Consider the following 15,118-nt stretch of genomic DNA (forward strand, 5'->3'; position numbering starts at 1 on the left):
TGCGGGGTGTGAAGCGGTAACTCCACCGTCCTGGATATTTTCACCCAATACTCACATTGCTGTTTACGCTGCTGTTTCCACTTTGGTAGCTGAGGGCCTTCAACTGTTGCTGTTTAAGGAACTTGAGCTATCAGCTGGAGAAATAATCCACATCCCACAGAAAAGAGGGCGTAACTAATGCAACCCTTGGCTTTTTTATAATATTCCAGCTCACCGCCGCTTGCTACCCTCCCGCTACCCAAGCGACTTAACCAAGGAAGGTCAAAGGCTACGTCAGGTCGCATCACTTTCTCATTATCTCCAATAACCACATCCCCTCCTTTCTATTAGTTTCCCAAAGAGGCAAGCCATTTCTCCGCAGGCCTGGCTCAGCGTATAGTATTTCAGCGGGGGCAGTTTCTCAAGCCTCACTAAAAGCCATCCCTTAGCCCGTCCTATTAGGAAATTCTTGGGAAAGCAGCAGGTCCGGGCTGAGGAATAAAAGGCTGCGTGAGAGAGCGGAGCAAGACTTTGGGAACCGGCTCTTAGATCTTGCCTATACAGGGAAATCGTGCACCTGGCATAGCTCCCGTATCACCTCGGTATTTGGAAAGAAAAGTCACTTTGTTCCAGAACAGAGTCTAGACAGGGAGATACAATAGCCACTGTAGACAATAATTATTCCCTGCATAGACAAGGTCTTACTCTGTATTTATACAGTCCACAGCACGATAGGCTATCAGTCTTATTTGGGTTTCTGGGTACTTCCATCACAAAATTACTGCTAGAGGTGAGTCTGCCTGTGATCCAGCCTGTAGTTTGTCTAAATGCAGCTTGGGGGTTTGAAATTATTCATATTCACAGGGAGACAAGTAATCACAGTTAAAAGAAGAAAATAAAATTCTTACATGCTGAACATGGACCAAAATGTATGAATGCTGCAATGGAAAATGGAAGTGAATTGAGGCCTGTATTTTTAGAAGGGGGAAGAAAGGAAATGTAAAAGGCTGTGCTTAGTGCACTGCGCATGAGGTTTAGGTTTTATTACGTTACACACACCTCCTCCTCCATTCTGCTGCCATGCAGCTTTTTCCTGTAAGCACCTTCTGCTGGAAGACTGAGATAACAGAGGCTTGAATAAAATATTTCACAAAAATATTAATCTGCATTCTCTATAAGTAGGGTTACTTTTTCTCAGCTCTCCCAGTTCGTGTGTGATAACGTGAAGTCTCCATCACGACTCCCTGCTACCAGCCAGGGGGGATCCTCAGAGCATCAATCCTGCTGCTGAGGTTTCTCTCTTCTCTTGGGAAGGCAGCTGAAGTTTCTTTATAAACTTATACATCCTATCTAGAAAACACACACTGCTTCTCAGAGCACCGCATATACTGCTCCGTGGTGGGTTTGCAGAGCCCTGTAGGACACAGCGACATGGGCCACCAGTCTGAGAGGCTTCTGTGCCAGCCCTGACATCCACAGACTTTTGGAGCAGCTTCGAGGTACAACGCCGAAAGACGCTGGGTTTAAAAAACAATATGAAGATGGCATTAGCTTTGGTATTTTTTGAGTAGTTATTATTTGGTAAGCACCAAGAGCGTGTGCCTTCGCGTTGGCCAAATGCCATCCCCAAACAGAATAAATAACCTTCATGTCATAGTAAGAAGGGGAAAAGCCTTCCCTTTGATTTTTCTTTATTCAGAGCACTGCAGGCTTTCTACTGCTGCCCACTGGTAAAGAACAAATCTTTGGTACGATAAACAACTGGCTTTTGTAAAGTCCAAGACATCCTGCTACCAGGAAAAGTGACCAACTTGAAGCCCTAAAACTATGAGCAGTATTTTGTTTTCTGGTTGCTATTTATCAACGATGCTGAATCCACCCACAGCCTGCCAAAAACTGTAATGCTTTTCGTACCAGCGGCACAGCATAGCTCAGCTCTGGGTTGTGATGGCTGGGCTCCTTCGATAAATGCCCACCCTAAACGAGAAGTCAAATAATTACAGTAGCTGGAGGACAGACAAAGCTTTAACAATTTGTCTCCAGCTTCTGTAAAAACAGGATGTCTTTGCACTAACACAATAAAGTATCAAGGGGTGAAAGTTCTTCCTAATATTTAAGCTGAATTTTCTTGAGGTTAAATCATATTCTGCCATTTCATCCATTATTTCCTCCCTTCTCCACAGGGACACAGAAAACAGATTGCTGCTTTCCCCTCTGCAGCAGGTGACAACCTATTCCAAACCTGTTTTGTCATCAGGACTCTCACATGGATTTGTTCGCTCTGTTTTCGTGGGAGAAGGTTTCTGCACCGCTGCTCTCTGCGGGTCCCTCTCCTGCACCCCGAGCAGTCAGCTGCATCCTTCCCCAACCGGGTGCTCAGCCGAGTGCAGTGGGAGGGTGACACCATGTGAGCCAAAGGCCCGCTCGCCCATCATGGTATTGTGTTTGCCTTTTCACAACGCTTTTTCACAAGCGTGCTCATCTGGTGATGCACGCTCAGCCCAAGAGGCTTCCCCGGAGCAGGATCCATCCCGTCGCCGTCTGTGTGAGCACCGTGCACGCCTCTCCTCTCTGCTCGGACCCAAACCAGCAAGATCGCTGGGCTTTTAGACCTTGTCCTGTGTTGTGCTCACACCTTGGTGGCACCTGCAAGTGCAATGAGCTGTTCTTTCCAATTAAGCTCCTCTTAAAAATGTGCATTAAGTTGGCTCAGACCTTGGATTAAATTGTTTCGATGGAGGCAGGTGATCCGGAGTGATCGACCTCAACAACAAGCACCTGAACATTAGCTCCTGACCACATTATTTTTGCTGAGGCCACCCCAGCCCACTTTGCAGCTGGGGGACGGGGCAAAGGGGGTCCTGTCTGAGGATGACAAACCACTGAAAAGGGTCACACAGATTTCCACACGCCGCTGTCGGCTCGTGGAGTTTTTCTCCTTCTGCAGACGGGAAGAAGCAAGGCAGACATGTTTTGGGACGGGTTATGTCCCTGCCAGAACTAAATGAAGGGCTTCAATTCAGAGCTACAGCACCCTCGGGATGTCAAGACGTACAAAACAAAGAGGGGATTTAGAAAACAAGTGAAAAGGCATATTATATTTAGATAATAAAATTAACATCATGAAAATTGTTTCCTGGAAAATAATGCCATGTTACATTATGTATAATTATGGCACTACTGGAATGGTAATTAAGAGGCAGTCAACTAATAAAATTGCAATTCAGAGGTGGAGGAGCACCGTGGCTCCTCCCGTTCCCGTGCCAGGGCCGTGCCGGAGGCTCCCTGCCGCGCCGGCCTGTGCCAGCCGTGCCAAGGACCCGGCTGTCCCGTGCTCTGGCTCTTCAAAGCAAATCCTGTGGCTACAGCCAAGGCGGAAAGTTTCGCAGGAAACCCTGAGTGGAGGAAGGCGTCATATGTCAAGCGGTGATGAGGTGCAAAGAGGAACCTGTCACGAGCAGCACAAAGGGATGGTAAATATTTTCCCCCCAAGTCCCTGGGTTTTCTGCAGCCTGTCAGAGCTGGATATGTCAGCTCCTTACCTGGCCACCGCCAACGAACTGCAAAACCAGCCCTGCGGCCGCCTGCTCAGGAAGCGATGGGGCAGACGGCGAGCAGTGGCGTAGAAAAAATCCAGAACTTTTAAAAACAAATTACATCTAATCCAGAGGCTGAAGTAACTTGGTTTTATGGACTCCGTAAACTACTGTACAGGGTTTGCAAAACTTGCCTGGCTTCACAAACTTCTTCTGGGGTTTCAGCTTCTGGTTTCTCATCCTTTCTGCAGCTCTGTGTGCCTCAAGCCTAAACAACACCCGAACGACGGCGACTTCTCCCGGCTGCGGCAGCGCCGGGGGGACGGCAGGATAGCCAGCTCTCCTAGGGGTGACAGCTGGCACCAAATACACAGCTCAGAGTTTTCAAACAAACATTTGGCCACTCCAAATGAGATTTACTTCTACGTTTAAGCAGGTATTTACATGCCTGAACATCCAGATTTGAAAATGCTTGCTACTGTGCTTAGGCTAATTGCCTTCCCATTATTTTCGACATAAGTCATCCCTGAAGAGGTTTTTTTTTTAGTTCCTTTCTGCATCTTTTGTGAATACCTCATCTAAGCAGAATCTGAAATTGCTTCACAGAGACCTGTGTGCACTGGGGGGGTCACGGGAAAGTCCCCAGGGGCAGGAGGGGACAAGGGAACGCTGCACGGGACACACACACACTGGGACAGCCAGGAAGGGGCAACAGGTCCATCCTGGTGGACACATACAGTCCAGGACTGACTGACACACACCTCTGGCACCCACCCACCCGAGCGGGGGGCGAGCACCCTCCTCCCGCCGCCACACGGAGACCCCCGACGCTAATTACTGCTAATCAGACGGCGTGGACAGACGCCTTGGCAGGCATGCACTCCAGCAGCCCCCTGCGCCCAGGCGAACAGAAACACTCCAGGGAACCTTTCAGGGAATTAAAAACTAATAATAACGATGCGAAGGAGGCCGTGTTACTTCCTCTTCCTCCTCCTCCGCAGGCTGTCCCATACATCGCGGTCACTCAGCACCCAGCCCAGCTCTGTGGAGAGACGGCGCTGGGGTGTAACGGCGTCTCTCAGCGCCAGCACAGCTGCGCTCGCCTCTGATGCATCAGTGTTTATGCCCCGTCCTCCTTTGATTTTAAATCTGAGATAATTTTGTGTTTTAAAGCCTTCGTGATATTCCTGCCCTGGAAACAAACAGCCTTTCTCTCATCTCAGAAACGTTTCTCTCCTCTGCAGATACAACCTTCGGTTGGGTGAGCTGGATTTCTTCTCTGCTGCTGGAGCCCTCCCCAAATACCAGATTTAAACCAACAGCTCCCACTCAACCTTCTGCACCTTTATGTAACGCTGGGCACTGTTGCTGGCTTGAGTTTTAACCTTTGCTGTCGGCTTGCTGAGGGATAAGCATACCTAATGCAGATTAAATGAAATTCCAGCACACAAAAACTAGCGGGGTAAATATAAAACCATAGCCAAAGAGCGATGGTTATGTCATCGCTGAGGAATCCAAAAGGCGCCTAAATGAAAATACCACAAAGAAAGCAAACAGAGAAGTTTGGGGCAGGGGGAGAGGAGTGAGAGAAGAGGATACGCCGGGAGAGGATACAGGAACAAAGAGAAAAGCCCATGATAATCTGAGATGGGTTTGCCTCACACCACTGCTGTAAGCTCCAGCTTTGTAAAACCCGGTCCAAGTTCTCATGCTCACGCAAATGAGATTTTGCAGAATAGGCTAAAAGATATAAAATAACTAATTTTCCAAGTTTTCCCTCCTCTTCACTTTTTTAATTTATGGCTGTCACCTGTTTGCTGAGACCACATGGGGAAAATATTTTGAGGGACCCTGTGTCCATACGCAGGCAGGCGTATATATGCGGTGGAAGCACCTGCCCGTGTCCCTGGGGGCGTCCCCGGCAGGGATGCGGGTTCAAGGGGGATGCTACCAGCCCTGGTGAGTCCCGGGCACCCTGTGCGGCAGCTTCTGCCCCGCCGTGCCACCCCTGCACGAGTCCAGAGGCTTTCTCAAGGTTTTCTACTCTTGTTATTGCCGAGAAACAATTAAAAAGCCTCACATAAAGTTTCCAAGAGTTTCATTACACTAGCAGCAGACATCCTTTAGGAATACAAGCTTTTAGGGTTTTTTTAACATAATTAACTTAGCTGGGGCTTCAAATATCCCTTCACCCTCCCCAGCACATAGTAAATTCATATAAATTGTTTTTCCTGGTCACCCAAGTCTCAGGACACCCAAAGGCACGTACCTGGAAGGCAGCGAACCACATAAGCCAGTCCAGGCGGTAGTGGTAGGGGGTGATAAAGCACGGCCTCCTCTTCAAGTCCCCGGGCTTGCATTTGAAGTCGAACTCCTCCCAGACAGCAGTGGGGTCATTGGGATCCAGGCTGGATGTCCCCTGAAGGATAACTTCTGTTCTCTCCTTGGTAATGCTGCGGGACACAACATGGTATTGTTATTTGTCTGAAGCCATGTAAAATGCCGGTTCACGAGAGTCAACATGGCAACTACTTTAGTGGCCTCAGGGTACAGTTGGGCCCTGGTGGATCAAGCTACAGAGAAGCTGTCTATCCGGCAGACTTGTCTCTCTCCAGCAGCAAAGAAGATGGAAAACTCCAAGTTTCACGTCCTCCCACCCTCCCCTCTATCACACCGCGGTTGTGCCAGCCCAAGGAAGGACCACGGCCCAAAAAAGTGATTCCTACTGAAATCAATGGGTCTGTCTTTCTACATGAGAGCCTAACCCTTGTCCAAGACATTGAGAGAATACGAGTGTCTCCCAAGTCCCACACAAGCATCTTCAACCTGCACCAACTTCTCTGTTTGTCCCACGTTTCTGAAGAAAACCTTTGTTTCAGTTACTTTGATGACTCCCATGATACAAGAGCTCTCCGACTACAAGCTCCTGGTTGACAGGAGAAAGCAGAGATGAAGGATGGTCACAAAACAGCTCCGACTACAAGCTCCTGGTTGACAGGAGAAAGCAGAGATGAAGGATGGTCACAAAACAGCTCCATCTCCAGATTTTTAGCACGTGCCATGTGCAAAAATACAGGCTTGTAACTGGCACGTGTGGATGTTCTAACAGCACGGCCACCGATGTTATCTGCAGGGGAAGTTTCACAGGTGATTGTGCACAGAAATCCTGCCTCTGGGTTTCGAAGGTTTGTCCCTGAGACCTCCAGCTGCGGGATCAGCAGAGCAGCTTCCAGCTGGGACCACTCCAGCGTCCCCTTTGCGAGCCCGGCTCTCCCCGCGGCGCCGCTGGCCACGGGGTGCTGAGCTCTGGCTTGAGCCTTGGCCACAGCAAAGGGCAGGCCAGGCTTGCAGGGAGCCCAGCTTAACTGGCTATAGCTGCCTGAGCCGTGGGGAGGCGGCTGGGCCCATATGGAGCACCACCAGGAGCTGACTTTTGGGGCATCACTAACAGCTGTCTCTACGTGCCCAAACATTTCACCATCCCGGCTGGAAAACAGGTCTCATGGAGCTATTACTCAGCAAGAGGAGGAGGAGGGAACATGTAAGCCAATGCAAACCAAAAAGCAGAAAATGAAAACAAAAAAGCCCCCCCATATCCAGTCAATGAACAGAAACTTGGTTAAAAAGCACCCCAGCTTTCTGGCAGGTCACGGCAGCCTTTGCTGCTTGGCTGGACTCTCTCTGCACAGCAAGGTGGTAGAGCAGGGGGGACGGCAAACCTTCCAGGCCACGGAAAGCCCATGTGAAAACACCATCATCAAGTTCTCAATGACCTGTCAGTGACGCTCACCTCCACTGGAGAGCTGCTTTCCATAACGAACACATAACTGCGTAACTCTGCCTATCAAAGCTGTCCAGCTCCCAACACCCTTTTAATTTTTTACTACTTTGGTCCTTCCTCCTCCAACCCAAGAAACCGAAAGTTTGGAAACACACAGCCTCCACCTTCTCCCCTGGTGGCTTCCAGTGATAGATGCTTACAACCCAAGGAATACTGTACGTCTCCGCTTATAATTGTTACCTACATTTAATAGATTTCTGGATTCTCCAGCCAAGTTCCATATTATACACTGGGCTGAGTTATGAGCCGTGGCCAGCTGCCCAATGGTTAGAAACACACTGTAAATCAGGGACACCAAATTACTAATAAAAGTATGTTCCTACTGTGTGATTCAAAATATGTCAAGTTTCACATAATCGTATATTCATTATAAGCTGCAATCCTCTTTTTATTGGTTTACATAGGCTGGAATTACAAACATATTACAGCAGCATTTCATCACATGCTCTTTAGGTTCTGGTAACTGTTGAAACAGAAACCATAGACTGAAGAAGAAAAAGAACAACAACCCAAAGAAAACAATCTCCTGTAGCTTCACCACTCCAACCTTCAAAGAGGTTTAGGGGTTATTTCTCCCTCTCTCTCAAAAAAAGAAGAAACTTCAGCATTTTCCACAACTAGCATTGATATTTCTAATCATGGTTTTTTTCTAACTTTTTTCCTTCCACAGAAGTTTCTGCTATTTGAAAAACTGGGGAAAACATCATATTAATTTGATGTGCTCCAGGTTTCCTCTGCATCTGCAGTGCTCACAGTGGACCTGCTCCTCTCCGTCACCATCCGCTGTGCCAGCCCTCTCAACAGCCAACCTGCTTTGCCTTTTATAAAACCTATTTAATTACTGTTGGCTTCTCCTGTGGGACCTTGTCCAGAGCCCACTAACCCCAGAGCTGCCCATCCCACCCCCGGGCTCAGACCTCTGGGGAACACCCCATGGCCACCACGGCAAGGCGGTGGCAAAACCAGAAGTCCATGTAGAAAAGACTGGCTCTGTTGTTGCCCCTGGGGCAAGTTATTTTGATGAAGCCCTGTTTTTCAGCATTTTCTCAGTCGTCCTGGTCAGGAAGAGGCTGGGAGGAACAGCACACAAGAACGGTTATGGTGAGCCCAACCTAGCCTGACCTAAGCCTGGTGAGCTGTCCCCAGAAAACCCAGACTCAGATGTTTATAAACCAGCCTGGTTGCAAACACAGCTGGAGATGCTTCCCTCGTCCAGTCCCACCTTGCAGCCATAAGCTGGATTTCCTGAGCTGAAGGCAGCAGCCAGACCGCTGCTGGGCCTGTCCTCTCAATCTGTCTTGTTCTTTTCTGAGGCCATTTATACTTTTTGTCTCCACAGTTTCCTGTAGCAATGAATTCCCCAAGTCACTCATTGGAAAAAGCACTTCCTTTTGTTGGCCTAAAACCTGCTACCCAATAGCTTATGCGAATATTTACATGAGGGAGAGCAAATGCATGCAGGGGAAGAGAAGTTCACGTAAATATAGTGGGCTGGTGACGGTGAAGACTATCCACTGGATGAACTCTCTTATGGGTATTTTCATCCTGCTATTACATTTGCTATATCCATATAATGAGCAAACTAAAAGTGGCTCAAAGAAAACAAAATGTAATTCAGTGGGAAAGAAACCTGCTCCTTTTCTCCTTCTCTCTCATAAACAGATATTCCAAGTCTACTGGCTACTGGAAGGATTTCTCTTTAGGTTTAAGGCACACAGAGAGGAGCAGAGCTATAGGATGTGCCATTAAAATACAGGTACCTCCCAAAAGCTCCGTAGGTGTTCACTATTCTGAGAGGGTTGAACGATGTGTTCATGACTTGTCTGGAGTTGAGCAGGTTTAGGACAACCGGGATGCTGAGATAAGCGATCAGGAGGCCGAAGGAGATGTTCACCACTTTGCGGATGTAGCAGCCTGTTTGGGACACAAAAGGAGACCAGAAGAAGGTGATTTCACTCCCTGCACGCCTGCCCGACCCCCCCGTGGTGGCCGGGCCCCTGCCCGGGTGCTCAGAGCTGCTCTCGAGCTGGGGCTGACAAATGCTCCGCCGTAATCAACCCGACCTTGCCAAGGGCCATACACTATCGCTCCAGAGATCTGCCTGTCTCTAAATAGTCTGAGAAAGGGCTAAAAAGAAAAATGTCTAAAATGTAAGATTAATCATTGCTTTAATACAGGGGAAAAAACACAGCTGGCACTTGCACCTTGCTCAAAATTGCCCTCCTGGTTTGTAAGCCATGCGTGGAGTGCCTCCAGCTCCCTGCGGCTCCGTTCCTGCCTGGGGCTGCCTCCTCCTCCTCTCACCACCCAGACTTATTCCCTGCCTTTGCCTCCCTCTCACTCACTAGCTCCATTCAAACCTCATTTTCCTTTTGCAAAATCTCTATTGCTTATCGTTTATGCATGAGCCGTGTGTAGCTTCACCAGCGCTTTGGTGTTCGGTTTGCAGGAGCAGCGCAGGGCTGTGCCGGATTTCGGTCGGAGGAGACACCTACTGCAACCAGACAAATAAGCAGACGTGACCTCTGAGGGGTTCCTACCCTTATGGCCGTTTTAAATTTATTTAACATTAACAGCCCAAGGATCAGATTCAAAGCAATTGCATGTAGCTTTCCCCTTATCTCTGCAGGAGAGGGATGTTTATTTGAACCTCTCTCAGAAGCTATTACTAATTGTTTAGTCTGAGAACATTTCTGGAGAATCATTTGATTTGGGAAGGAGCTCACTGAGATGCCTCCCCTCGCCCCCTGTGTTGCTGTGAGAGCAGTATGAGTCTGCTGGGCGTTTTTTTTGTCTTTTAGATGGGCTGAACTTCCTAGCCTGTAATTAAAGAGCAGGTACAGATGCAGAGCCCTCCACAGGGTCACAGTTTATGGCCACGCACGGCCTGCTCAGCCTTCAGCAAGTGTTGATCGTCGTTGTGCCCTTGGGGTCACAGCTACTCAGTCATAGAGAAAAAGGGTTTAATACAATTAAAAAAAAAATCTACATGGCAAGGACGGAGCAAAACTTGGGGAAGGAGCATGGGACACAAGCCAATGGGATCTGGATCCAGCAGGCAGAGGCTGAGCACTAGCAATGGGAATTCGAGGTCTCAGTAGGAATTACACACACCCACACTTCAAGGATGGGGCCAGAGCCTTGTAAAACCCGGTCCTGAGCTGGGAAGGGCTGGGTACCCTCCTGTCTTCTGCTCTGGTGACCCAAGGGTGAGGCCTCCTCCAAGCCTCTTGCCACACAGCCCATCAGCTCAACAGGCTCTGCTTTGTTAGCAGAAAAAATATGCAGAAATCCAAATTCACCCAGAATATTACAGATACCCTAGCCTTTACTTATGGACTGCCCCTTTTTAAAAGCCCAGAACAGGGACACATCTATGCTCCAGAGCAGTGGTATGTATGGATGGTTCTCCTTGCTTGGGCACCCTGGCTTAGTAAGGTTTTCTGGAGAAGATCACAGAAAAGAAGCAAGTTCCTCAAAAAAAAGGATCCACCTCCCCCTCACGGTGACTCACACGTGCCATAGCAAACAGGCGCCCTTTGGCTTCTCCTCCAGAAAGGAAGGTGCAACTTGAGTGTTGTTTGGGACTGGATGCAAAAATACAGATGGTAGGAGAGCTCTAGGCTCTCACAGCCTCTAAGCAAAGTTACCGGAGGGGAAAAGCTGTTAAAGATTTCTTCCAGCAAAATATGTAAGATAGGAGACACAGAAAGTTTAATGAAACTGCATTAGCCTTGCTGGAGCTAACACTTCTGGTTAATAAGCTGTGCTTCTTGGTAGATGAGAAAGGACTGGAGACAGATGCTGCGTCTTGTTGACATTTTTCATTCTTCTGACAGATGTTTAGTGTATTTAAAAATAAGCATGTGTGATTGTTGTTGATATTATAGGCAATTTGTTGCTTATATGCGGTTTATAAAAATGTTACAAACACAACTTTACATCTGTTATGCAGCCCCATGAAAAATATCCCAGTGTGGCTTGTGCAAGCGATCTTCTGGAACAGGGCTGCTCGAAAACTCCCTTCAGAAGGAAATTCAGAAGGAAACATCAGCCACATTCATCCCTTTTGTTTAGTTACAAACCCCCTTGTATTTGCTTTTCCATATTCACGATATGAACATCAGTTCAGCTCTTCCCTGCCCTGGAGAACTCGCTCCCTGCCGTGACAGTGCCCACGCTGCCCCAGCCACTGATCCTCTTGCCTTCTCCAAGCAGGACACTGAATGGGGAACAGCCACTTTCCCAGCAGCCAGGTCTCTTTCCCAGTTAGCAAAAGAGTTGGTGGAGCCACAACAGATCAACAATCGATTTGGTTCTTTCTGGAAGACCAACCTCATGTCCAGTAACTTAACCCGGGAAGCGGGGTGCTCGTGCAGACCCAGCCCCCGAGGCGCAGGCACCCTCCAACCCACAGAGAAGACCACGCAGGGGCAGAGTCACCTCCCTGCCCACCCAGGTTTGCTCCAGAAGAAGGTGATGGCTTTTGAGATAAGCACACCAAACACACCTCAGTGAAACCTCTCCCCGCTTCTGGGAGTAACTCACCCAGGGGAAGCTGCTCCCTGGCTGCATCTTTGAGCTGCATCTGCACCACCCGCTCTTTCACCCCTCCTGGCCGGGAGCTGAAGAGGAAGCCCAGGCTGGTGTCGTCGAAGCAGGCGATGCTGGGCACGATGGTCAGCCAGTTGAGGAAACTCAGGTTGCCACTTAGTATCAGAAGCACCTAAACGGGAAAGAAGGTAGCAGAGGGTGTTGCATGTTAAATGACAACAGAAGAGTGTGGTGAAGGAAACGCTGGATGGATTTTCGCACCCCAGCACATTCTTTGTGGATTTTCCATGATTGCAACAGTGATGGCAAACCTTTCCCTCCCTGCCCAGGCTACAGCCCAAATGTACCCCACCAGCTTGCAACGCGAGCTCGGCCTTTGCTTTCAGCAGAAGAAAGATCAGCCAGGGTATAGTGTGACTTGATTTCCATAGTGCTCCCGGTGACGGCGCAGCGGTTTGGCCCCTGGGGAATCGTCTGCTTCCTGCTTATGCCGATGTATCTGTGACAGCAACGTTCCTGAAACCCTTCAGGAGGAAACATTGGAACTTCTAATTAAAGAGCAGCATTAAATATAGAAGTGTGTATTTTTTAAGAGGCTCTTTTTTTTTAATTTTAGCTTTTATTGGCCGTTTAGGAGAACGTCTTGCATGTGTAAGGCAGAGAAAGTGGAAAAATCTGTGAGCCTTTGGAGGAGTCTCCATAAATATCTGTACACTTTGGGAAAGGCTTTTTGTAGGCACATGTTATTTTTTGTCTTACTCTTACAATGACTTGAAAAATATGAGGCACCTTTTTGCCATTTTCCAGCAAGTCCTAATGAGCATCCAGCGCTCGTCTCTGGGCACTGCTGGTTTAACCTTGGTCATGAATCACAGCTTTGCAGCACAGGGCTTCATTCTGCAGCTGTAAGATGTCACCTCCTCGCCATGTCAGCCACGGGGAAGGTGGAGGTACATCCCTGCTCGAGGCACCTGCCAACCCCCAGCCAGAGCCTTTCATTAGAGCTCAAGATAAACCCGAATGCATGGAGCAATTTCTGCTGCCTCACAACTGTTGTTTTTAATTTCTATTTTTCTAGCCTAAATTTATTCAAGCCCGGTCTATACATCCTCATTTTTTTCTAGGTCAGTATTTCACCTGTTCACAGACCCTGCTGTTTTATTTGTACAGTTACATCCCTTCTCCTTTTTCATACTTCAAAGCACGCCAAACGGCTCTGGTCTCCTCTCCCAGAGGACGTCCCTGCCTGCCCATCCCCGCAGCCATGCCCTCAACCCGAGCAAAGCTCAGTCCATCTTTCTGGGTGCTGACAAGGACCGTACGGAGGGTATCAGATGGGTCTCACCAGGACCTTGTACAGCGGCGCTAACATTTCTCATGCTCCACCAGACCGACCCCTCCCGCTGTGTTTTAACGCCACGTTTATCTTCACCGCCGGGGTGTCACCTTAGTGCTTGCCAGCCGGGGCACACAAGTCCCCCAACACATAAGCATCTTCCAAATATGCAGTTCCTGGCATCACACAGACATCTCTGCTCCTAACCCACCGCACATCATCCCGCGTGTCGTGCAGTCCAATTTCATCCCATCTGCCCGTTAACCTTTGGAAGGAGGGAGCCCGTGCTGCACTGACACCACCAAGGATGCTGAGACCCGACGGACTCAAAAATCTTTGCTTTCATACACAATGGGGTTTTTAACCGAAAGCATCTGAAGCATTTAATTGCTCCACGTTTCATGAGAGAAGGGATCGCTTCCAGCTCAACCTTGCTGACACCGAGAGGTGCAGAACGGACGTGTGAACTTGCTCCAGTGCCAGTGAAACGACGTGTCAAACGAAGCCAACCCCGGGGCAGCGGCCGTGAAGACACATCTGGGTTTCCCCGGGGCCGCCCAGCCATCGCAGCGGTCACAAAGGAACGTGTCAGACGCGATTTAGCATGTTGGCATAAAACAATATATGGGAATCCAGGCACACAAAGACAAGAAGAGAAAAGCAGCTGATGCCTGTTCAGGACTATTTGAGTTTTGAGGCTGATTTGGATTCTTCTCCTATTAGTCACATTACTTAGGATTCAGCCCTAATTAACTAGCTGTTCCTCAGACACGTTGAAACAAAAGAAGCGGAAAAAAGGAAAGAAAGGAAAGTAGTCCCGCCACCTTATCCATAAAAAATGAAGGTTATGAAGCTGACTTAATCTATTACACGTCGAGAAATAATGCCCTGATGTAACAAAGTCATTTATTTTTCAGCCTTCAGACCAACTAATGAGAACTTCCCCACCTTCCAGCTGGGTTGAAAGCTGTAACCTTGACTGGCACCACTATTATTTTATTTAAAGAACACTTCTCCCATTCACACAGCTGAACTTCATCCTCCCCTGCACTGTTTACTCACAATTTTAGTGCATGTGGTCAAGGAAGACTTTCAAGACAGCGCAAGACTGAGCGTGCAAACCCACAACAGCCCCAGCATCCCGCTGCAGGCAGAGGAGCTGCTGTGTGGACCACGCTCCTGCCAAAATAACCGTGGCCCCGCCACAGGTCTCCTCCTCTCAGTGAACAAGTGATGAATCTTTCAGAAACCCTGAGGAGATGCAGAAGCTGAAGGACCGACCACAGACCCCAGAGGCACAGCTGAAGTTCTCTGCTGCTCTTCCAGCCCATGTTGCACCCGAGGACAGTGGGTCCCTGGAGGAAAACCAGCTTCCCTGAAGAGCCAACTCACGTCAAACACAAGACTCCTTGGGAGCTGGAGACCATCCCAAACTTTCTCCAACATACGTAAAAACCCCACAACAAACACCAAAAAGCAAAGAGGAAATCTTAGTGAACCTTGCAGGTTCTCCTCTGGCCAGGATGATGGAAGCCCAGAGAAGTACCAGCAGATATCACCTCCACTGTGTAATGTATCACGTAGCCACTATCATGGTAAAACTTCCTACAGCACAAGACAGATCATGTAACAGGCCTTTAGCTAAATACTGAGATGTCTTAGGAACGCTGCTATATATTTTTTACATATACCTTCATGCTGCCCTTGGCTTTCAGAGAGGTGTCTCGTGACCTCACTCAGAGGCCTCTCACCTCTGCTGGGGCTTGTTTGAGAGCAAGATCTCCATGGCAGTGCCAACCATACGGGTGGGGACAGGGAAACGAGCCCACCACCTTACTTTATAAGCAGCACACTTGATTTGTTTTCAAGGGC

At 48.6% G+C, this 15,118-nt stretch overlaps 1 protein-coding gene across 3 annotated transcripts in view; it reads right to left on the reverse strand.

Annotated features, from left to right (window-relative positions):
• LMF1 (lipase maturation factor 1) overlaps window positions 1-15,118 on the reverse strand; it is a 203,577-nt gene that overhangs the window by 15,698 nt on the left and 172,761 nt on the right. For all 3 annotated transcript variants that reach the window (XM_074840918.1, XM_074840919.1, XM_074840920.1), the window contains 3 exons: window positions 11,905-12,082; window positions 9,117-9,270; window positions 5,785-5,968 (listed from right to left, as the gene is read on the reverse strand). In XM_074840918.1, coding sequence (XP_074697019.1) covers window positions 5,785-5,968; window positions 9,117-9,270; window positions 11,905-12,082 — 516 coding nt within the window. The remainder of the gene's footprint in view (window positions 1-5,784; window positions 5,969-9,116; window positions 9,271-11,904; window positions 12,083-15,118) is intronic.

Source organism: Strix aluco, chromosome 15 (genome assembly GCF_031877795.1).
Source record: "Strix aluco isolate bStrAlu1 chromosome 15, bStrAlu1.hap1, whole genome shotgun sequence".
In the NCBI taxonomy this organism is placed as follows: Eukaryota; Metazoa; Chordata; class Aves; order Strigiformes; family Strigidae; genus Strix; species Strix aluco.